We start from the raw sequence: 22,944 nt of genomic DNA, 5'->3' as shown, positions 1-22,944 counted from the left end.
CCATCACCCTTCCTGGCCACTGCACCCACCTGCCAAAGCAGTTGGCACCTGTGAGTACCCACTCTTGGGAGATGAGGGCCCCCTCGCAGAGGTACCAGCTGTCCAGAGAGATGCCAGCCTGCCAAGGCCGCATGGCTGGGCCCTCCCTGTGGTGGGCGTTTGCTGGCCTGGGCCCTGCACCCTGGGGAATGAGGCGTCACAGCCGAGCTCTGGCCCCAGAGTGCTGACGTCTGCTCTCTGTCCCCCACTGATCGTGATCTCCTCTCCCCATCCCTCGATCCCTCGATCCCAATCTGCCCCGGGGGAGGTTTCCTCCCTTTTCCTGCCCAGACACTCACTATAGGTGTGTGCCCAGCTCTGTTTGCATTTCTCTTGAGACAGGGTTGGCTGGCTACTGACTAAGGCAGCTGGGCTCCTAGCACGCTGCCGTTAGCTTGGTTCCACCCTCGCGCAGGCCCCCTGCCACCTGCCACCATCTCTGCCCTGCACAGCTGCCCGTTACTTGAACCCAAGTCTGGACTGCCAGTCTTAGAAGAGCCTGGACTCCCGGCCCTCGAGGGGTGGGTGTCCCCCCTGCCCGCAGCTCCCTGTCAGCCCAGGACATTTAACCTCTGCAGCAGCCCCTCCCCACCACCGCCCTGAGGCCCAGGTTGGGGCAAAGGGGAGCTGGCCTGGGCAAGAGGAAGCGGTGCCCCTGCGGCGCGGGGGATCCCCTAGCTCCGCCCTGCCCCCCATCTCAGGTGAGAAGCAGAGGCCAGCGGCGCCGCCAGCTCCCACGGTCATCCTCCCCTCTGCCACCGCACACCCCAGGGAGCTCTGCGGCACCCATGTCATAGCGACCCTGCGACAGCAGTGCTGCTCGTCCTGCAGGCGGGAGGCCGGGCTTCCCAGGGCCGCGGGGAGTAGCGGCAGGGCTGTGCGATCTAACCGGGGTCCCTTCCTCTCACAGCCCTCTTAGGTCTTCCTTCCCAACCCACCTCACAGCTCTCAGTGGAGCTCGGTGCAGAAGGGGGCACAGGCCAGGCCCACAGCTGAATGTCACCGGGGACAAAGTCCAGGTCCTCTGTGGCCTGTCGGGTCCCTCTGGCCCCCCCGCCGCTGCCTGCATCCCCCACCCCTCAGCCTTGCGGTACTGGATGCCCGCACACATACACCACCTTCTTTCTTTATTTCTTTTTCTATAAATTTATTTATTTTTGGCTGTGTTGGGTCTGCGTTGCTGCGCGCGGGCTTTCTCTAGTTGCAGCAAACGGGGGCTACTCTTGGTTGCAGTGCACGGGCTTCCCATTGCGGTGGCTTCTCTTGTTGCGGAGCATGGGCTCTAGGCGCATAGGCTTCAGTAGTTGCGGCACATGGGCTCAGTAGTTGTGGTGCACGGGCTTAGTTGCTCCGTGGCATGTGGGATCTTCCCAGACCAGGGCTCGAACCCGTGTGCCCTGCATTAGCAGGCAGATTCTTCTTTTTTTTTTTTAATTTTTTTTTTTTTGCGGTACGCGGGCCTCTCACTGCTGTGGCCTCTCCCATTGCGGAGCACAGGCTCCTTACGCGCAGGCCCAGCAGCCATGGCTCATGGGCCCAGCCACTCCGCAGCATGTGGGATCCTCCCGGACCGGGGCACGAACCCGTGTCCCCTGCATCAGCAGGCGGACTCTCAACCACTGTGCCACCAGGGAAGCCCCAGGCAGATTCTTAACCACTGCGCCACAAGGCAAGTCCCCAACTTCTTTAAAGTTACAAGTGCCTCCTTTGTATTGAGGTAGAATTCACAGAACTTCAAACCAAGCCCTTTTAAGGCCATAATTCAGTGTATCACGGTGTCTTTGCACGTGCTGTTCCTTCCACCCTTTCCGCCTGACCTTCCTGTTGAACTTAGAGCTCCAGATGACCATCCTGTCCTCCAGACAAGCCCTCGTTGGGCAGGGGCGTTCTCCACCATGGAGGGGCTGTGGCCTGACCGGGTCTCCTGGACCGCACTCAAACTCCCCGAGCGCCCATTCAGTAAGCACTTGTCAAATGACTGCGTGAGTGAGTGAACAAGTGAGCGGAGGACTTTGGGGGTGCTGGCGCTGGAACCTTGTGGGCCAGGGCTGAGGCTCTAGAGTTGGGCAGGAGGGGACCCCGGCTTCTAGCAGCACAACAGAATCACCCAGTCTGGGTCGGGGCAGCTGCCCAAGCAGGGTGCCTCTGTCTCCAGCCTGTCCCCAACTTGCAGTGTGGTCCCGGGCAGGTCATTGCCTCTCTCCGGTCCCCAGTGTCTCACTAGGAAGATGAGGGCATGGCCTGGACTGTCCTTTTCCCACTGAGTCACTTGAAGGACTGGGGGAATCCCTGACATCTCCAAATCAGCCCCAGGAGCGGGCTTGCTCCCTTTACCCTGAAGTTCAAGGCGGAAGTGCCAGGGGCAGCTTCTTCCAAGGGTTAACCAGCAGGGGGAGCTGGGTTCCAATCTAAGCTCTGTTCCTCGCTAGCTGTGTGACCTTGGGCTGATGGCTCAACTTCTCTGCGTCTCAGCTTACAGGAAACTGGGGATCATAAGACCTCGACCTCACAGGGCTCAGCAAATGGGAGCAATGGTCTCCACGGCGAAGGCAGTAATGCAGTTGGAGTCCAGCTTGCTTGGAGACAGGCAAGTTGAATCGTTGGCCAAATTCCGGAAAGTACTGTAGGTGTTTCAAAACCGTTCATTTTCAGGGCTTCCCTGGTGGCGCAGTGGTTGAGAGTCCGCCTGCCGATGCAGAGGACACGGGTTCGTGCCCCGGTCCGGGAAGATCCCATATGCCGCAGAGCGGCTGGGCCTGTGAGCTATGGCTGCTGAGCCTGCGCGTCCGGAGCCTGTGCTCCGCAACAGGAGAGGCCACAACAGTGAGAGGCCCGCGTACCGCAAAAAAAAAAAACAAAACAAAAAAACAAAAAACCATTCATTTTCAATCCATTGGATATAAACTCAATGTCAGCCAAAGCCAGGCGGATAAGTGAAGCTTGCCAGGAGTTTACATGTTGGGCATGTGGCATGACAGGCTGTGTGTGACGGAAAAGCCAATTAGGGCTCAAACATCAAGACAGCCCGGAACTGACGCTGGCTTGGCCACACCACCAGGGACCCGGGTTCTCCCCATCTTCCCGCCCCACCTGCTTAGCATGTGGATTTTGTCCTCACAACAAGACCGCTGATTCAGCTCCAGGTACAGGGCTATGTTCTAGGTGGAGCAGGGGGAGAAGCCGTGCATCCCCAGCAAGACCTGGCCTAGGACGGGGCCTCCCACACAACCCAGTAGCGAGAACTGGGTCTCAGGGCCTCTTCTAGCCGCAAGGGAGTCTGGGAGCTTGAGCTCGGGTAAGGTAGGAAGGGGAGACGCAGTTAGAATAGGCGTTGAGCTGCCCGTTCTTCACTCCCACGAAGAACCGTGCCTGCTTCTGTTGATCTTCACAGGCGCATCTCCACATCTAGCTTTTGTTTTCCTCCTGTGCCGAAAGCGTTCAGGCATGGGGATAATCCAGGGGATAATGAGGCGCACTTAGTCCCAGGCAGTTGGTGAGGGTGAGGTGGCATTCACAATACTGAACAACTCACATGGCACAGGCCTCCACCGATCTGCTCAGATGCCCAGCCCTGCTCACGGATGCCTGCTGGTGGGCCGGAAGCCACACCCACCAGCAGGTCCCAGCGCTTGTTGTAGGCGTTGGCGTCCACAGCTGGGAAATCTCTGTTTTCTCGAGATCTCCTAATTTTGTCATGTTGGGTGAATTTTTAGATGACGTCATGTAGAGCAAAGAAAGCCCGCTTGTGGCCTTGGTATCTGATCCCTCATCTTTGGGTCTCGCGGGGGCAGAGGCGTGGCCCGACAGGCTCGAGGGACAGGGCGGCATGTGCCGGCCACTCTCTGTGGTCCTGGACAGATGGTTCTTTCCTCTGGGACATCACTCCTTCCCAGGTGCCCAGGAGAGAGACAGGTGGTTGAGGGAAGGAAGAAGGGGGTCCGGGGGATGGTAAAAGAAGCTCCCTAGGAAGAGTAACAGCTGAGAGCGAGGAGCATTTAGAATGACATCATTTTTAAATGGATTGAAGTCCCCAAGGGTGAGAAAGGGACCACGGAAGGATGATTTTTTAAAAAAGCGTCCCAGGTGAGACAGAGCCACGTAAGTGTCTCCACGTGGCGGTCGAGAAGTGGAGATGGCATTGTTAAAGTCACTTCCTCAGTTTTCTACTTGATGAAAATGGGTGATTTTTTTAAATGCCGTTGCTGAGTGAGTTATGCTTTTGCATCATGTGTAGCTGATTGTAAGGACTTGTGATAGTTCTGGGATGTTTCTAATAACTACAAAATGTCTTCCGCGCTGAGAAATAGTGGGGTGGATGGGGGTTCCTGAATTTTAGGGGCTGTGGGTTGCAAAGTGCTTTCCCATCCATTCAGCCACTATGGTCCCCACAGTAGTTCAGGAGGTGGAAGTTAAATGCTCCCTCACGGGGGACAAAACCACGAGGCTCAGAGATGGAGAGAGCCTCACCGAGGCTGAGGGAGGCTCAAGGGCGGGAGTGGACCTGGGCTGGAATCTGTCTGCGTCCAGCCGGCTCCTGTGGGGGGTGTGTGGCCAGGAGGGGGTCGGGGCAGAAAGAAGGAACACCTCTGATGGGATGCTGGGGGTGGATTGAATTGCTCCAACCAAGCATCAGAATGAGCACCAAGGTCATGGGAACCAAGCTCGCTGAGCCAAGAGTTACCGCTCGCTCAGCAGGTATTTATTGAGCACATACTGTGTACCAGGCCCTGGGCTAGGTGCTTGGAGTAAAGTGGAAGACAAGACAGGCACAGCTGTTTGCCCTAATGCACTTGACTTTCTGGTGGGGACACAAGGAAGCGTGTTTGTGATAATTTGGGACAGTGGTAAGTGCTATGAAGAAAAAAATAAAGCAGAGAAAAGGGCTGGAGAGTGATGGGGGCGGGTTACGGTAGATGGTAGATGCACAAGGAAGCATCTCTGAGCAAAGTCCCGGAAGAAGCCTGCACGGATGTGGGGTGGGCATCTCCACAGCACAGTGAGAGCACAGTACGTGCACAGGCCCTGGGCAGAATGTGCTTGAGGAACAGAGAGGCGGACTGGCGCCTGCTTGCACGGCCTCGCGCCGACGCACCAGAGACACCTGTGCAACTCTGCCCCCAGCGACGTGCTGGGGGCTTTAAATCAGCCACAGAAATTGGCAAATGCTAAAATTAGGGCTTTCAGTGCTTTACATTTTATTGACTTTTTTTTTTTCAGAGAGCACTTTCCCAGCACAGCGCTGGGGTAGGAGATGGGTTGAGAGTGCCCCGGGCCCAGATCACTCAGGGCCTTAGAGTCGTGGAGGGTTTCGAGGCGAGGGGGGATGTGAAGCGACTGGGGTTTTAACTGGGCTCTCTGGCCACCACGTGGGGCTGAGGCTTGGGACCAGGGAAGCTGGGAGGCCGGGGCTGCCACATTTAGCAAATGAAAATACTGGACATCCACAGCTAAAGACCCGTTCGTTGCGTATCTGAAATTCAAGCACAGCTGGGCATCCTGTGTTTCATCTGCAGCCCACCCATAGGTGCCAGGCCAGAGGAGGTGGAGGGCCACAGCTGCTTCTGAGAGGTTCGCCAAGGGCCATTCCTTCCTACTGCGGTGATCCTGACCACTCCCTCCCCACCAGCCCACACCCCAGCCATCCCTGGGCCTGCACACACCTGCCAGCTGTTTCCGCGGGGCTTTTCCAGCAAATCTGAGAGAGGAAATCAGGCAGATGAATGCAGGGGATGACCTCACAGGAACCAGGCAGCTGGGGCTGCCGCCACGCCCTGCACTCGGCCTCAGGGCAGCTGGTCCCTTCGAGTCGGCCACCTCCTCCATCTGCCCCCCACTCTCCGTGAGCAGGGCCTTATCCCACGAGATGGGGACGTTGGGACACAACCTATCTGTGTTTTTCAAAAGATCACTCTGGCCGCTGTGCAGGGAATTGGTTACAGGAGCGAGAGGAGACCAAGAGGACGGTGACTCGGAGATGACAGCAGGGGTCCCGGCGAGAAATGATGGCGGCTGGGACCAGGCAGTCAGCAGTGAAAATGGTGCTTCTCCTGCCCTGTCGCCCCTACTCAGGCTGCTCCAGCTGCAGCTTCCTCGCTGATTCTCAAACAGGCCAGGCACACCCTGCCTCAGGGCCTTTGCACTTGCTGTTCCCGCTGCCCGATCTCCACAGGGCTCGTTCCCTCTCTCCCTTCAAGTCCTTGCTCCGATGTCACCACCTCCACTGGCCTTCCCTGACCATCCGTGTAAAACCACCTCCTCCCACCGTCAGCGCTTCTCGAGTCCACGCCTGGGGCTGCCACCTGAGATGCTGTGTAATTGAGTGGCTTTGCTGCTCTCTCCCAGCCCAAATCCACATTCCTCAGGTGGGGAGATTAGCACCTGTCGTGTTCACTGCCAACTCCCCAGCACCCAGGATTCTGTCTGGCACAGAGTAGGTGCTCAGTGAGGTGGGGTGAGTGACTGAGGTTTTGGACTCGGGCCTGCTGTGCAAGTGGTCGATCAGCGTGAGGGTGAGATGGGTGGGGCGTTGGTGAGCGTGGTAGTGGTCACAGGTCCTGGGGGCTTGTGGGGCGTCCCCTGGAGACGTTTGGGGAGCACCAGGTGTTGGATAGGCGCTCAGGGGAGGGAGGGAGGGAGGGCGGGCCAGGCTGGAGCAGGGTTGACAGTGCTCGGTGCAGAGCTTGGGGAGGAGTTCTGGTTGAGGAGAGGGCCCCGGGCCAAGCCACCAGGAGGAGGGGCCAGGAGAGGCGTGAGCGGTGAGGGTGGCGTCCTGGTGACAGTCATCCCTGCTCATGGAGGACAGAGAACAGACCTGGCTCCACCCTCACACCCAGGCAGGCCCAGCGCAGGCCTCGGGAATGCTCGGGGAGGGGCAAGGTCGTCCATCGTTTGCCCAGCCACTGGGCCCTCGGGACCACAGGGACGGCACCCTGACGGCGCAGCCACAGGTGCTGGGACAGAGCGTGGACCCGCCCCCAGGGTCCTGGTCGGCCTGGGTGTGCAGGTGGTGGAAGCAGGGCTGAGGAGAGGGTGTTGAGAAGCCACGAGCGGCCCAAGGCAGAGCCACCGGACCCTGAGGTCAGCCCACCCACGCAGGCCTCCCGCTGTCCCCTCCACGCACCCACAGGCTGGCCTTGGGGAGTATCCCCCGCCTCGGGGGACTGAGCCGCGGCACCGACCGCTGCCCGGCTCCGCGTCCCGTGGGCAGGTCCCCGCAGCAGCCCCCTCCCTGCCCGTCCTGGTTCCCCTCACGGCAGCCCCCGAGGCTCAGCTCTCCCAAGGGGCAGGCACGTTCAGGCAGAAATGTCCCCTCCTCTTTCCCCTACAACCTGTGGGGACGGAGCTGGCCTGGCTGCTCCGGGCGCTGAGGCAGAACAGGCCCAGCATGCGCCCGGAGGGAGCGTACGTCCCAGTAGTTCGTGTATCTGTGTGTGCCCCTGTGTGCCCGCGTGTGCAGATCTGTGCGTACGTGAACGCTGTTGCGTGTGCGTCCCTGTGTGTGAATGTGTGTGCACAGTGATGCCCCGTATTCTGTGTGTCCTGGGTGGGCATGAGCGTGTCTGTGATCTGGCAACCTAAGTGGACCGCGTGTACACGTGAGCACTGTGCCGTGACTGTGCCAGCGTGTGTGTGTCACAGTGTGGCGGTGTGGCCCGGAGGGCTCAGCAGCACCGGAGGAGACGGCAGGGGCAGCTGAAGCTGCCGCCCAGCACCTGCCTCACACCCACCCCTGCCGCACTGCTCATCACCTGCGATATGAGCTCTGGGCCAAGGGGGGGCCTTGGCACCCGCCACCTTTGGGAAGGAACGTGGAGCCCCCAGGGCCGGGAGAGATGAGGGTGGTCTGTACTGGGAGGCCATGGACCTCGAGTGAGGGAATCCAGCCCCCCAGCCTCCAGTGTCTCCGAGAAGAGTCCTGTCTTGGTCTTGGGCACTAGGGCACCTCCCACCTGCCCTCTTGATGAGTAGATGTGGCTTTGCCCCTTCCACTTGTGAGCTACCCACTCAATATCTGTTCTCCACTTCTAACCACTCCTGATTTGGGGGGCAGCAAGGTGCCTATCTAAGCACTTGATTTCTGGGCCTCCCTTGCAGGTAGGGCTGGCCATGTGACGCAGCTCTGTCTAAGGAGACGGAAGTGCACATCTGCTGAGGGCTACCAGGAAGGTGTTTGCTCTTGTGATGACAGGGGACAGAGGTAGTGCCATGTTCTTCTCCCTTCATCCTTTATCCTGCCTGGAGCATGAATGTGATGGCTGGAGTGCAGCAGCCATTTTGCAGCCATGAGCTAAGAGAGGCAAAATGTCACGAGGATGACAGCCAATCGGAAGGGTGGAGCCTCAGTCCCTGACAAGCGTTACTGAGCCGCTAAACTGAGGTCAACAAAGTCCTCTGGATTTCTTGTGATGAAAGAAAAACAAATCTTCATGTGTTTAGGCCATGGTTGGTGGTTTCCTTTTATTTGCAGCCTGATCGTCTCAGATTGAAGGCTGGGAGAACCAGCTGCCCTGGCTTGCCCTGTCCCCCGACTGGGGGCCCTCCCTCCAGCCTGCCCAGAGTCCTGCCTGCCCCCAGCCTCTGCCGTTTACGTGGTTAACAGCAGGCCGGGAACCAGCTGTAGTTTAGACCAGCTCTTCATGTTCTTTTAATCACGACCCTCACTATGCAGAAGGGGAGACTGAGGCTTTCTGAAGTCACCGGCCGAGGGGCTCTTAACTCAGTCATTACCTCTGTGGTGGGTCCTGCGGGCTCACGGAAGGGGTTCTGGCCCCCAGACTCCCCTCACCACCCTGTCCCACTGGTGCTGAGGGCCCCACTGAGAGCAGGCAGCGTCCTTTGCAGGTTCATCCATTAAGCTGGCCCCCTTCTCAGGGCCCGCAGGCCACCCTCTCTGCTAGGAGCAGGGGCAGGAGGGCCAGCTAAGGAAAGTGGGGAAGGAGAAGGGGGGAGGGGCCGCAGGCTGACCAGTGGGTCCTGGTGCCGCTGCCTTGGCCTCTGCAGACGGGGTGTGAGCTTCGCGGGCTTCCCCCCGGGGGCCCCAGCCACTCACTGGGTGACTCAAGGCTGGCGGCCTTAGCCACAGAGGCGTGTCTGCGCAGGGAGAGTGCAGCTGGGTACCGGGAACCCCGGGGGTGGAGGCAGTCCCCTCCCTGCACACCCCCACCCTGCACGTGGCCCTAGGTCACTCACCCCCTCCCCTGCTGAACCGATTTCTCAGCTGTTAACAGGGCCAGTGACTCCCTCTGGAAGAGGGTGAGGGTAGAACTGTTTACACACCCAAGACACGGCTCGAATGCCCCTGGGCCTGGGGGTGTCCGCCTGAGTGACCACGGCTGGTCCAGCACCTCCAGAGGGCCAGGCCCATGCCTGGGACTCTCCTGGCTGGGCTGTCATTTCTCAAACCCAGAAAACAGCCCAACCAGGGAGGTCTGAACATCCCTACTTTGCAGACAGGGACACTGAGGTCAGGGCCCCGGGGGTCCTGCACGGTGGTCGTCTGCCCACCTCTCCAGCCCGTCTCTGTGTGCCCCTCCCCCTGCCACCTCCACGCGGGTCTCTGTGTCCCGAGACGTGTGCCGAGCTCACTCACACCTGCCCTTTGCACCTGCTGCTCCCTCTGCTTAACCCTCCCCTCCCCCTCCTCCCAGCCCTCTCACCTGGCTGGTCCCGACCTGGATGTCCCTCCGTGACTTCCCCGCCTGAGCAGGCGTCCTCTCCTCACCCCCGGGGCCTGAGCCTCTCCTCCTCAGCGCCGGCCACAGGGGCAGACACTGCCGGCCGAGGGTTGGGCTCCCTGGTGAGAGAGGGGCGGGGACCACGTGTCCCTGGTTATGACACAGAAATACACAGTAAAGAATGCCCTGGCTGCGACGTGGCAGAGCAGGATTCAAACTCAGCTGTTCCTGATCCCAAAGTGTGTCTTCTGGAAACTAAGGGCCTTTGGGGTTGGAGGGGAGGCAGTCATGTCGGAATAGCAGCTTCCCGGACAGAGACCCTGCTCTCTGCTCCTCAGACTTCCCCTGCACTTCCTCTGGCGGCAGAGGGGTGCAGATGTGTGGGGCACATCTCATTCCTACTGGCAGCCGTCCGTCCTTCCTTAAAGCCCAGGTTTCCTTTGGGAAAATGGCTCTCGGCCGCTCGCCCTTCCAGAGGTGGACAGGTGACTCAGGTCTGGCCAATCAGCATGCTTCCTCCCACGCCCCCCACTAGCCTGTCCAATGAGAGGCCACCCCGAACCTTTGCTGAGACTATCGACAAAGGGGGGCGGTCCCTGAAGGTTGTTGGAAGGAGTCCACCATCCGGGGCTCCCCAATACCCCCAACATGACGAGGGTTAAGGCTCTGCAGCCCAGGAGGGCCTCCGGGGCTGGGATCAGAGACGGGGCTCACCAGGTGCTTGGATGTAGCTGAACGGCCTCACCTGCATCCACCACGCAGCTCAGGTGTCCGGATCTTGGTGACACCCCCATTGTCTCCACAGAAGCTCTGACACAACCCACGCTTCCTGCTCTCACCTCCCTCCACATCCGTCTTCAGGGATCCACTGCCACTGCTTGGTCCAGAGCCCCGTCAGGGCTGTCACCTGGACGGCATAATAATCTCCTTTTCTCCAGCCTTTTCCCAAGCATGCCTTCCACACCATTTGCCAGAAATATTTCTCAGGAAGGCAATTCTGAAGGGTGTTCTACTCAAACCTCTTCGGAGGCTCCCAGTGGCCTAAATCGTGAACTTGGACGTGCATGTGGCCAGGCAGGAGGCACGGCCAGGAGGGCTGAGCAGTGGTCTGTGTCAGGAGACCCTCTTCATTCCCACAGCTTAGTTGCTGCTTCTCCCCCTCCTCCCCCTGGCCTCCCCTCCCCCTCCTCCCCCTGCCCTCCCCTCCCCCTCCTCCCCCTGCCCTCCCCTCCCCTCCCCCTCCCCCTTCTTTTGGAGATATGTCCCCTGGGCCTCTTTCATTTCCCTGCTTTTACTAAGGTGTTTCTACGCTGGTACAAGCATGTGATGAATGGCATGTGACAGTCGGCCTGTGCTGGGGACGCAGTCGGGGAGTGGTGGGGACCGGTGAGCAGGAGAGCCCCCATTTCAATGGCGAGGCTACTGCTCTGTTACAGTCCACTAACGCTTTGTGGAAATGCAGCTTTGACGCTGACAGATCTTCCAGCTTTCCAAAAGAAACCAGAAACCGGGATTTTTAGGGGACGTCTCCCATTGTCAACATAGGCAAACAACTCCAAACTTTTAAAAAGCACCGTGTGACTCCTCCTCTCACACTGCTGGTGGGAGCCTAAAGTGATATAATCTGTAAGGACAGGGATTTGACACCGTTAAAGTCACGAGTGCAGCGCTCTTCAACTTGGCACACACCCGCTTCTGGGTGGCTTGGACTCACAGCACACGAAACGATGTGTTCAAGATACTTTAGCACTACATCGTTTGCAATAGCAAAAAGTGTCCACCTATAGGTCTTGGGTAAATAGATTATATCTGAAAAGTGGTACTATGCAGCTGTAAAAAAGAATGAGATGGGAATTTCCTAGCGGTCCAGTGGTTAGGTCTCCGTGCTTTCACTGCTGAGGGCCCGGGTTTGGTCCGGGGTCCAAGAACTAAGATACCGCAAGCTGCGTGATGTGACCACCAAAAAAATAAGTAAAAATAAAAAATGAAAAACTTTAAAAATAAAAAAGAATGAGATGGTTTCTTAGGCATGACATCAAAAGCACAAGTGACAAAAGGCAAAATAGATAAATCAGAGTTAATTGCAATTAAAAACTTTTGTGCTTCAAATGATACCACCAAGAAACTGATAAGATGACCCACAGAATGGGAATAAATATGTAAATCATACGTCTAATAAGGAACTTATATCCAGACTATATAAAGAACTCTGCAACTCAACAATAAAAAGGCAAATCACACAATTCAAAACAGAAAAGGAACTGAACAGACACTGACCAGACATTTCCCCAAAGAAGAAACATGGTCGATAAGCACATGAAAAGATGCTCAACATCATTAGTCATGAGAGTAATGCAGATCAAAGCCACAATGACAGACCACTTCACACCCACCAGGATGACTACAATTTAAAACAGAAAAAAAAAGGAAAATAACAAGTGTTGGTGAGGATGTGGAGAAATTGGAACCCTCAGATATACTGGTGAGATTGTAAAGTGGTGCAGCCACTCAAGTAAACAGTCTGGCAGCTCCTCAAAAAGTTTTTAAAAGTTGGGCTTCCCTGGTGGCTCAGTGGTTGAGAGTCCGCCTGCCGATGCAGGGGACACGGGTTCGTGCCCTGGTCCGGGAAGATCCCACATGCCACGGAGCGGCTGGGCCTGTGAGCCATGGCCGCTGAGCCTGCGTGTCCGGAGCCTGTGCTCCGCAACTAGAAACAACCTAAATGTCCATCAACTGATGATGGGATAAACAAAATGTGGTCTATCTATACAGTGTAATATATTCAGCCTTAAGAAAGAATGAAGTTCTGACACATGCCACAAGGATGAACCTGGAAAACATTATGCTGAGTGAAGGAAGTCAGGCACAAAAGGTCACACGGTGTATAATTCCATTGATCTGAAACGTCCACAATAGGCAACTCCATACAGATTAGTGGTTGCCAGGGGCTGGTGAGGGGAAATGAGGAGTGACTAATGGCTTTCTTCTTGGGGTGATGAAAATGTTCCAAAGTTAGGCAGTGGTGATGGTTGCACAACTCTGTGAACGAACTAAATTCATGTACTGAATTGTACACTGTAAATGTTTTATGGTATGTAAATTATATCTCAAAAACGCTGTTATAACAAAAAAAGAATGAGAGATCCGTCTGGTTTTTGATACTGCATGATCTGCAGGAAAATTGTAAAGAATTTGTTACCTTTTTGTAGAGTAAAGGGGAGGTGGGTAAGAGTGTGTATTAGTATTTGCTTGTGTTGCATTTATATTGTTTCTTCTTACTTCCGGTAGGAAACTATAAAATCGGCCACCTGGCGTGAGACCAAGATTTTTCACTTGAACTTTTTAATTAAGATTTGAGTTTTGAGCCATATGAAACAACTTTTTCTTGAAGTAGTCAGTTGTGTCAAATGCAGCAAGGTCTTAAGGCAAGGCTGAGAATGTTAGATAATTGATGACTATTCCAGGACGGAGTCAGGGCCTAGTAGGGGCAGGAGTAAAGCAGCTCATTGTGTATCAATCTCAAAAGTCAGTGAGAATCAGGGAGTTTTTGCCAAGGAAGTTGAAATGTCTGTAACTTGTATACCGATCCTAGCTGGAATATTTATAGAGAAGTATTTAAAGGATTCGCAATTTATGGGTCTCTTCTGCTACTTTATGCTTTATTCCCACAGCAGACGGGACCATCACAGAGCTGGCCACCAGGTTCCCTGAGAAGACGCGTTTATGGGTCCTGCTGCTTTACGCCCTCTCTTTTCACTGACGGGCACCGCAGAACTTATCCTGCACATATTTCAGAGTTAGGGAAGGCTGTCTACTGTCACCTAAGGAAAGGCCATCACGGAAATATTTTCAGAAATCAGGGCAGAAAAGGTCCACTTCCCATGAATGTGGTTTATTGATGTTCAAGGCTAATCACGTAAGAGAGAATTTGGCTTTTTGCTGTGCTGTCAGGAAAATCAGAAACAAATGTATAGTTCAGCTAACTCAGGAGGCCCATGTGGTTTTTCCATGTCGAAATACGAGGTATCTATTTGTTCTGGGGCTGACCTTCTACTCCTAGACGTGTTTCCTTATGTCGTGTTTTTAAGAACGCAGTCTCTACTTTTCCATCCTAAAGTATGGGTCCTAGTGAACCTCTTAAATTTCAGTGCAAAACCCCCCACAAAGTATGGAAGAGTTAACAGAAACTGTCACCACAAGAAAAGAGAAGGGGCTTCTGAAGGGCTGGCAACGTTCTGTATTTTTGGTTTTCTCCATTTGAATTCTACACACTGAGGTGTTAGGTTTGTGAAAACTGATTGATACACTTATGTGGAACTTTATGTATGTTTTAGTAAAAAATAAACAACCACAACAGTGGGGAATGTAAACAAAATTCCTTTCTGGTCTGGATCTACTCTTCAGCCACCAGTTGGGACGGAAGGGATGGACCCTCGCCGAGGCGCTCAGGCCTAACTCCTGGGCTCCCGACCCCGGACGCTTCCTCCCAAGACACTGGTGGACACGCGGCCTCCAGCGAGCGGGCGTAGTTGACGCCGCGGCCCCGCCCGCTGCCCCGCAGGCAAGGCGCGGGAGTCGCTAGACGGAGCCGCCCCACGGAGGCGTCACGCCCGAGACCGGGAAACCGCGAGCCGAGGCCCGGCGACGCCGGAAGCTAAGAGGAGACCAGCCACCGGAAGTCAGTGGAGGCTTCGGGCCGACGCTCTGTAACCCGGAGGACCGGGATCTCCGTGGTTGGATGGGACGGATCACCTTCTACCTGGGACGACGCTTTCCCAGCGCCGGGCTCCCGGGGCCCATCGGGAAAATGGGGGGCGCAATCCCCGGGGCGATAGAGGCTGATAAGGGAAGAGGGGGCTGAAGGAGGGGGACTGAGTGATGCGGCCGCCAAGGTAACATCTAGTCACCTCAACCCTCCAAGCTCCCAGGACCAGCAGCAACTGACCAGAGGCCACCTGGCGGATCGGAGTGGATGCGCGTGCCCGCGCACGCGGGGGCGGTGCTTTCCAGTCTCGCGGCGCCCGGGGCTGCCAGCGCGCATGCGTCCGAGGAGGGCACCAGGCCGCAGAGCCGCTGCGAAAGCCGAGCGCGGGTTGGGCGGCTCCCGCCGGGGGACTGGACAGCGGCGCGGGCGCGGGTGGAGGCGCGGCTTCCTTGGCCGGTGGGCGCTGATTGGACGCAGCAAGTGGAAGGGGTGGGCACCTCCGCGGAGACCGTCCACGGATTGGCCAGAGCCTGCGGAGGCGTGGTCTTGGGGGGCGGGACGGGAGACCGCGCGCTGCTGAGGTGGTGGTGGTGGCGGCGGCCCGACCCAGTGAGCGAGTGGGTCTTCGGGTCCCACCCATCACCCCGACCCAGGGACTGAAAGCCGGCGACGCCGGGGAGCCGGGGAGCCGGGACCTCCGAGGGCCTGGGCGGCATCGGGGTAAAGCGCCATCCGCCGAGTGCCGACCGAGGAGAGCGGGCGCCCCGCCCCTCGCTTTCTTCCTGGACCGCGCCTCGCTGCGCCTCCCCCACCGCCGACCCCGCGTCCCGCGCGGGCCTGAGCTCCGGGCTCCCGCGGGTGCGGGACACAGGGTGCGTGCGCCGCTCGGCCTGCGGGCCTGGAGGCTCCGGGGGGCCCCCTGAGTCCGGGGCCGGGCCCCTGCTCGCCCGCGTCCCCACGCAGACGCCATGGCTGAGCCCCTGAAGGAGGACGACGGCGAGGATGGCTCCGGAGAGCCCCCCGGGCCGGGGAAGGCGGAACCCACCGGCCCCGCCGCCTCCGTGGCGGCCAAGAACCTGGCCCTGCTGAAGGCGCGCTCCTTCGACGTGACCTTCGACGTGGGGGACGAGTACGAGATCATCGAGACCATCGGCAACGGGGCCTATGGGGTGGTGTCCTCCGCGCGCCGCCGCCTCACCGGTGAGCGACCCGCCCGGCCTTGCTCGCACGTGTGGAAACCGGTTCCCGGGGGCTGAGACCCGCCCCGTCCCAAGCAGCCATAGGGGACGCTGGGATGTGAATTCTGGGTCAAGTCAGCAAGCATGGGTTGGGTGCCTCTGGGGGCCGGCCTCTGTATTGGGCTCGGGTCTCTGAAACTCTGGTGGCTTTGCCAGCGCATCAGCCTACTTCCTCCTTAGGTGACAGTCGGCGTTAGACCCGAATGGAGGTTCTCCAGAGTGTGTTCTGGAGCCAGAGACTGGCGCTCGGGGTTGGTGGTGGGATGGATGAGGTCTGAGATGCAGAGTGTAGGGAGGTAGAGTGAGCACAGGTGTGAGAGTCTAGAGTCTACCACTAACTAGCTGTGCAATGCCCAGCAAGCTACTGAGCCCAGGTCTCCATATCTCTAACTTTCAGCTATGAGTACCCGCCTCAGGAAGGAGGTGAAGGGAAAATCTGATAACGTATGTACTATGCTTAGCACAGAGCCTGGCACAAAGTAGGTACCCTGTAAGTGGTAGCTGTTGTCACTTGCGTCCGCAAAGGGAGGTATTGAAAGGGGCCTTGTGCTACTCTGCAGCTAACCAGGGTACTTTGTGGCATCTGCTTTTCCCCTGTTCCCCAGGTCAGCAGGTGGCCATTAAGAAGATCCCTAACGCTTTTGACGTGGTGACCAATGCCAAGCGGACCCTCAGGGAGCTGAAGATCCTCAAACACTTCAAGCACGACAACATCATTGCCATCAAGGACATCCTGAGGCCCACTGTGCCCTATGGCGAGTTCAAATCTGTGTAAGGAGCGGGGATGGAAGAGGGAGACCGAGCAGGGACCTTTTCTGAACGCTGGGGCCATATTGCTGAAGTTCTAGAAGGGTAGCTGAACCTAATGTAGGGCAGGCTGGGAAAATTCCTGCGATTCTAGGATCAGTGCTCCCTTAGGGCTTTGCCAGGGATACATGTGATTCCTCAAGAAGAATGCAGAAGTAACAGTTTTATAGGACCTCAGTATGTAGCTTGGCAAACGAAGGACGTTCATTCTATATCTGTACCTTTTTATTCCCGTAGCAGACATCACTAGTCAGTCACAGAACACTGTCCTACAGAAAATGGAGACGACTTTACAGTTTTCATCGTAGTCTTTCAAGCAGCCACTACCAAACAATGGAGAGGGCTCCCGAACAAAACATGTTGGCCAGCCTGGTTTAGTCCAACCCGACCTTTACTCTGATGGTGAAACTAGATCTGGAGAGAAAAGCAATTTCACTTCACTTAAGTTAATGGAAGAGTTGTAGAGAATCTAGAATTTTCATACCCAGTGGGTGGCCCCTGCAGAGTCTGAGAGTAAGGCCATGAGCTGTCTGGAGCGGGAGGGCGTGGTGAGGCTGGGGCTGGAGGGTGGGCAAGACAGCCCCTGCCTGTCTCCCCTGCCCCTCAGCTATGTGGTTCTGGACCTGATGGAGAGTGACCTGCACCAGATCATCCACTCCTCGCAGCCATTGACGCTGGAGCATGTGCGCTACTTCCTGTACCAGCTGCTGCGGGGCCTCAAGTACATGCACTCGGCTCAGGTCATCCATCGCGACCTCAAGCCCTCCAACCTGCTGGTGAACGAGAACTGCGAGCTCAAGATTGGGGACTTTGGCATGGCCCGAGGCTTGTGCACCTCGCCCGCCGAGCACCAGTACTTCATGACTGAGTATGTGGCCACGCGCTGGTACCGTGCCCCCGAACTCATGCTCTCGCTGCACGAGTACACGCAGGCTATCGACCTGTGGTCCGTGGGCTGCATCTTTGGGGAGATGCTGGCCCGCCGCCAGCTCTTCCCAGGCAAAAACTATGTGCACCAGCTGCAGCTGATCATGATGGTGCTGGGTACCCCGTCACCGGCCGTGATTCAGGCCGTTGGGGCTGAGAGGGTGCGGGCCTACATCCAGAGCCTGCCGCCACGCCAGCCTGTGCCCTGGGAGACGGTGTACCCGGGTGCCGACCGCCAGGCCCTCTCCCTGCTGGGGCGCATGCTGCGTTTTGAGCCCAGTGCCCGCATCTCAGCAGCTGCCGCCCTTCGCCACCCCTTCCTGGCCAAGTACCACGACCCCGATGACGAGCCTGACTGCGCCCCGCCCTTTGACTTTGCCTTTGACCGCGAAGCCCTCACACGGGAACGCATTAAGGAGGCTATCGTGGCCGAGATCGAAGACTTCCACGCACGGCGCGAGGGCATCCGCCAGCAGATCCGCTTCCAGCCTTCCCTACAGCCTGTGGCCAGTGAGCCCGGCTGCCCCGATGTTGAGATGCCCAGTCCCTGGGCTCCCAGTGGGGACTGTGCCATGGAGTCCCCTCCGCCGGCCCCACTGCCATGCCCTGGCCCTGCGCCCGACACCATCGATCTGACCCTGCAGCCGCCCCCGCCGGCCAGTGAACCAGCCCCTCCAAAGAGGGAGGGAGCCATCTCAGACAACACCAAGGCTGCCCTCAAGGCCGCCCTGCTCAAGTCCTTGCGGAGCCGGCTCCGAGGTGCCTGGCAGAGGCCGCGGCTGGCTGGGGAGCGAGAGGCAGAGGGGCCCCAGGCCTGGACAGGCTCTTATTGTCACCCTCCCGTCTTCTCCGCAGATGGCCCCAGCGCCCCCCTGGAAGCTCCCGAGCCTCGGAAGCCGGTGACAGCCCAGGAGCGCCAGCGGGAGCGGGAGGAGAAGCGGCGGCGACGGCAGGAGCGGGCCAAGGAGCGGGAGAAGCGGCGGCAGGAGCGGGAGCGCAAGGAGCGGGGCGCTGGGGCCTCCGGGGGCCCCTCCGCCGACCCCCTGGCCGGCCTGGTGCTCAGCGACAACGACCGCAGCCTGCTGGAGCGCTGGACTCGCATGGCCCGGCCCCCGGCCCCCGCTCCCACGCCGCCCCCCGCCCGGCCCCGCAGCCCGCCTGCGGCCCCCCCGCCACAGCCTGCCTGCCCGCCCGCTGGGCCTGCGGCCGCTCCACCCCAGACCACCGCCTCCTCCGGCCTCCTGGCCCCCCGGCCGCTGGGGGCCCCCCCTGGGCTGCCTGGCGCCAGCGCCCAGAGCGTTCTGCCTTACTTCCCCTCTGGCCCACCCCCTCCAGACCCCGGGGGGGCCCCTCAGCCCTCCACCTCCGAATCACCCGACGTCACCCTGGTGACCCAGCAGCTGTCCAAGTCGCAGGTGAGGGGAGAGGCCTGGCCGTGGGGATGCCTGGATCTGAATCCAGGGGAGGTGGGCTTGGGAGGTCGCTGGGTGCAGGAGAGGCTGTTGTGTGTCCTGGTCCCGTGGAGCGGAGCGGCAGACCGGGCTCGAGCTCTCCTAGCCTGCCTGCTCGCTCGCAGAAGGAGCGTAGCGCTGATGAGCCGGTCGTTGGAGACCCCAGCCCGCACTCAGTGTTTGTTGAGGCTGGGGCTGTCACCACAGGTGTCCAGGCCCACTTGAGGGCAGTGTCAGGGTGGGGCGCCCTGCAGACCTCAGTTGGCGCTGGGTGGTTCCCGCGTTGTAAGCTGCCATCATCCCCTGCAGGTGGAGGACCCCTTGCCCCCCGTGTTCTCCGGCACCCCAAAGGGCAGTGGAGCGGGCTATGGCGTTGGCTTTGACCTGGAGGAATTCCTAAACCAGTCTTTCGACATGGGCGTGGCTGACGGGCCACAGGACGGGTAAGAGCTGGGCCGGGACTCCAGAATGGGCTATGGCTAGGGGCTCCCAGCACAGGAGGAGCCCCTCACCCCACTCTCCCCCTTGGTGCCCTCAGCCAGGCCGACTCAGCCTCGCTCTCAGCCTCCCTGCTCGCCGACTGGCTCGAGGGCCACGGCATAAACCCTGCTGACATCGAGTCCCTGCAGCGTGAGATCCAGATGGACTCCCCCATGCTGCTGGCTGACCTGCCTGACCTCCAGGAGCCCTGAGGCCCGCAGTCTGTGCCTTGCTGCCAGGGGCAGACCCAGCTCCAAGATCCGCAGGACCGTTCCCGAGGGCTGGAGCCCTGGGCCTGACAGGGGAAGCTCAGCTCGGATTATTCTGCAGGTTCATCTCAGACCCACCCTGCGGCCTTAAGCGGCCACCTGAGCCAGCACGAGCCACGGCAGGAGGGGCAACCCCTACCCCCCCGAGCGATACTTTTCAGTATTGTATTTTTTTTTATTATTATTACATTATTATTATTACACAATTTTTTTTGCCATCAAAACGAAGCCTGTGAAATATAACGTTCCCTTTAGTGCCTGTCTCCAGGGCGTGTTTCTGGAGTTAAGGGCAGGGTGCCGTCAGTGGGGGAACCAGAGCTTGGGGGCCAAGCAAACGCATCTGCGTGCACAACAGCCAAGGCCAGTTCATTCAGGTCCTGAGGTTTATTAAGACCTCCACTCCCCACTTGCTCCCAGCCCCACAGAGGTTGCCCTCTGCCACCTCGCATGGTCAGACTCCCCCCCGGGGCGGGTGGGGGGACCTCACAATCTGTGCCTACCTCGGCTGTGGCTGTTCTAGTGTGGCTTGCGGTAGCTGGGGTGAGATACGGTTTGGGTGTCGAGCTTTGGGTGCCTGGGACGGGCAGGCGGGGGAAGCTGAGCGTGAGAGTGAGACGGGGCTGGGGGCCCGTGGTGCTCGCCGCTGGGAGGGAGGTGAAGGATGGGAGGTTCTCTGCTGGCTGGCGGGACTGCTAGGGCGTGGCGGTGGCGGCCACACGCAGGTGGCCTGGCGTGTGCCGGGAGTGGGTCGGACTGCGCCTCCGGTCTCCCGGCGCGGGGCCCTGGTGGAGGCCGCAGTCGGGACGCCGGCTAAGGTGGGACACCGGCCCGCAGCCTTCCGGACGGTGTCCGAGTCCAGGCCGGGTGGCGGTGCCTTCCGGAGGTCTGGGAGGCCGCCGACGTGTAGCCGGGTGGAGGGGAGCGGAGGCCCGGGCGAGAGCTGGGCGTCGTGGGTGTGAGGGGAGCGGTTGGGCTGGAGCCACAGGGCCCCCGGGAGACGCGGGCGCTGAGGGCAGCGGGGCGGGGCTGGGGCGGGGCGGCAGGGCGGGGGGCGGGGCCGGCGCCTCAGGCCCGGCGGATCTTCATCTCGGTGCGCTTGAGGGAGTAGTAGAAGCCCTTCCACTGGGCCCAGTTGATGCCGTTGGCGTAGGAGAGGTGAGAGCCGCCGAGGTAGAAGCCGTTGAGGTTGGCGAAGTGGCAGCTGCGGAACCAGAAGGCGCCCGACGAGAGGGCCGCGCAGTTCTGCACGAAGAGGTCCTGGTCCCGGTCGAAGGTGGAGAACTTCTGGCCGCTGTGGTAGGACAGGGAGTCGCCTGGCGGAGGGGAGGGGCAGCCTGGGGACGGGGCCTCTCCCGAGCCAGACGCTGGGTAGCTGTGCGTCCGCAGCCCGCGGGGCCGCCTGGGCGCGGGGCAGCGCGGCCTCCCCCCAGCCCCTCCGCGGCTGGCGAGAGTGGGTACCTGCCCCGCCGTCCTCGAAGCCCGCCACGTGGAGGCTGTAGCCGTCCTCCTCGGCGCTGACTGCGTTGGGCGAGATGGAGAATTCGCCGTACTTGGCGAAGGCCGTGTTGTTCTCGAAGTCCTCCAGGTCCACCCGCAGCTCATACTTCTGCTTCAGTGTCAGGAGGTGCAGGTTCTGCAGCCCTGGGAGGGGGCGGGGGGCGTGCCGGTCAGCGGGGACCTGGCTCTGGGGGCCCCCAGCCTGCCGGGCCCCGCCTTACCCAGCCAGTACTCCCCATCGGCGCGGCCAAAGCCCAGCTTGTAGTCGTTCCAGCCCCGGAAGAAGCTCACTGAGCCGTTGAATCTCTTCTGGAAAACCTGGAGCAGAGAGGATGGGCCTGGACGCTCGAGGGGCCGGGGGGCTGGGGCCTCACCCGGGCGAGGACCACGCTGGGGGCCGAGGTGAGGCGCGTGCCGGCACCAGGCCCCTCGGGGAGCGGCTGCCGAGAGCAGGAAGCGGTGAAGGGGGCGTTCTAGAATTGAGGCGCCTGGGGTTGAGTCCGGCGCCGGCTGTGTGCCCTTGGGCAAGTTACTGCACCTCTCTGGGTTTTGGTTCCTCATTTGTAACCTTGCTCCCGGGATTATTGTGAGGATTACAGGCACTAACCTACCTTAAGCATCTAGGAGTCTGTGGTGGCAGAGGGGCACAAACTGTGCTGTATCGTCCCTGCTTTAGAGACGAAGTCGCAGGCTCACAGCCGTGCGGCTTGGCCTCCGTGCCCACCCCCTCCACTCACCGTCCACTTTCCACCCTCGGTGGTCATGTCACAGAAGACGGGCACAGGCACGCTGGGGCCCGAGGGGTAGATGAGGTACACGCCATCCGCCTGGTAGCCCTGGGCGTAGATGTCGTCGCAGTCCAGGGGCTGCTGTAGGCATGACCTCTCCAGAGCTGGGGGCGGGGTGAGGAGAAGGGGCCTGAGGCACACCAGCCACCTCCGCCCCCCCGGCCCCCCCTTCACCTCCCTCCCCGAGCTGGGGGCGCGTACTGTCTGGCCCACTTGCTCCCTCTTACAGGCTCAGCCCTGGGGCCCGACTCCCAGCTGCGATGCTCAGGACAGCCCCCTCGCCCAGCCTGTGGGCTGTGCGAGTGTGGCAGCTTACCATCTCCCCGGATCCCCAAGAGTTGGGGGACGCAGGGGCCAGTGCAGAGAAGCAGCAGCAGCGGCAGAGCCAGAAGGGCCTGACGACAGGAGAACAGGGTCACCCGCCCAGCCCCAGAGCCCCCGCCCCCTCTGCATTTGCCCCTCAGACGAACCAGCCCTGCCAGGAGCCCCTGGTCTGCACTTCTGCCTCCACACCTCCCCTGGACTGAGCCCCGTCCCTTCACAGCCCCCTGCCTGGCAAGGGTCCTCTCTGCAGGGTGGGTTCAGTCCCCTGTGGCCCTGAGGCCCCCGCCCCAGCCCGGTACCTTCATGCTGCCAGCTGGGCTCCAAGCGGCTGGGTGTCTGCTGCCCCAGACTGCGCCCCAGACTGAGCCGGCCCAGAGTTATGTGCTGGGCCCCCGGCCAGCCGCTCCAGCCCCGCCCCTGTGGCTGCAGAGCCCCCTCTCCCCCTCCCCCGGCACGGAACCGGCATCCACTTACACTGTCAGTGGCGCCGGGAAGTGGGCCCCAGCCAAGGGACCACCTGGGCCTCATTAGCCCTGCGGGGCAAAGTGGGCGGAAGTCCACGCCCCAGGGCTCAGACCGGCCCGGACACCCCCCGACTGGCACCCCCAGCCCCTGCCCCGCCTCCTGACGGCCCCCCTGCCCACGTCTGTTTGTTTTCTCCCTTTCCTTCCCTGGCCTGGGTTTCATTAGCCGTCGTCGCTGGGGAAAGGCTGAGGTTGGGGGGGTATGTCTGGGTTCTGGGGAG

At 59.7% G+C, this 22,944-nt stretch overlaps 2 protein-coding genes across 6 annotated transcripts; one reads left to right on the top strand and one right to left on the bottom strand.

The window, feature by feature from the left end:
- The first annotated feature begins 14,976 nt into the window (after positions 1-14,976).
- On the top strand, positions 14,977-19,845 carry MAPK7 (mitogen-activated protein kinase 7). 3 transcript variants are annotated; one of them, XM_059998515.1, is made up of 6 exons: positions 14,977-15,618; positions 16,262-16,427; positions 17,071-18,149; positions 18,246-18,805; positions 19,151-19,284; positions 19,380-19,845. In XM_059998515.1, the coding sequence occupies exons 1-6, from the start codon at positions 15,387-15,389 to the stop codon at positions 19,531-19,533; spliced, it is 2,325 nt and encodes a 774-aa protein (XP_059854498.1). In that variant the 5' UTR covers positions 14,977-15,386; the 3' UTR covers positions 19,534-19,845. The 3 variants fall into 3 exon arrangements, with proteins under 3 accessions (XP_059854498.1, XP_059854500.1, XP_059854499.1); XM_059998517.1 differs by having other exon boundaries at positions 15,449-15,618; positions 16,270-16,427; XM_059998516.1 differs by having other exon boundaries at positions 15,449-15,618; positions 16,267-16,427.
- MFAP4 (microfibril associated protein 4) lies at positions 19,751-22,555 on the bottom strand. 3 transcript variants are annotated; one of them, XM_059998519.1, is made up of 6 exons: positions 22,499-22,555; positions 22,192-22,270; positions 21,825-21,979; positions 21,309-21,405; positions 21,049-21,231; positions 19,751-20,903 (listed from the first exon to the last, which is right to left on the bottom strand). In XM_059998519.1, the coding sequence occupies exons 1-6, from the start codon at positions 22,502-22,504 to the stop codon at positions 20,656-20,658; spliced, it is 768 nt and encodes a 255-aa protein (XP_059854502.1). In that variant the 5' UTR covers positions 22,505-22,555; the 3' UTR covers positions 19,751-20,655. The 3 variants fall into 3 exon arrangements, with proteins under 3 accessions (XP_059854502.1, XP_059854503.1, XP_059854501.1); XM_059998520.1 differs by having other exon boundaries at positions 19,751-20,881; XM_059998518.1 differs by lacking the exons at positions 21,825-21,979; positions 22,192-22,270; positions 22,499-22,555 and having other exon boundaries at positions 21,309-21,763.
- Positions 22,556-22,944: the final 389 nt, after the last annotated feature.

The sequence above is a fragment of the Delphinus delphis genome, chromosome 19, assembly GCF_949987515.2.
Source record: "Delphinus delphis chromosome 19, mDelDel1.2, whole genome shotgun sequence".
NCBI classification, from domain to species: Eukaryota; Metazoa; Chordata; class Mammalia; order Artiodactyla; family Delphinidae; genus Delphinus; species Delphinus delphis.
Note: the sequence above shows the minus strand (reverse complement) of the source record. Positions and strands in the feature narration are given on the sequence as shown.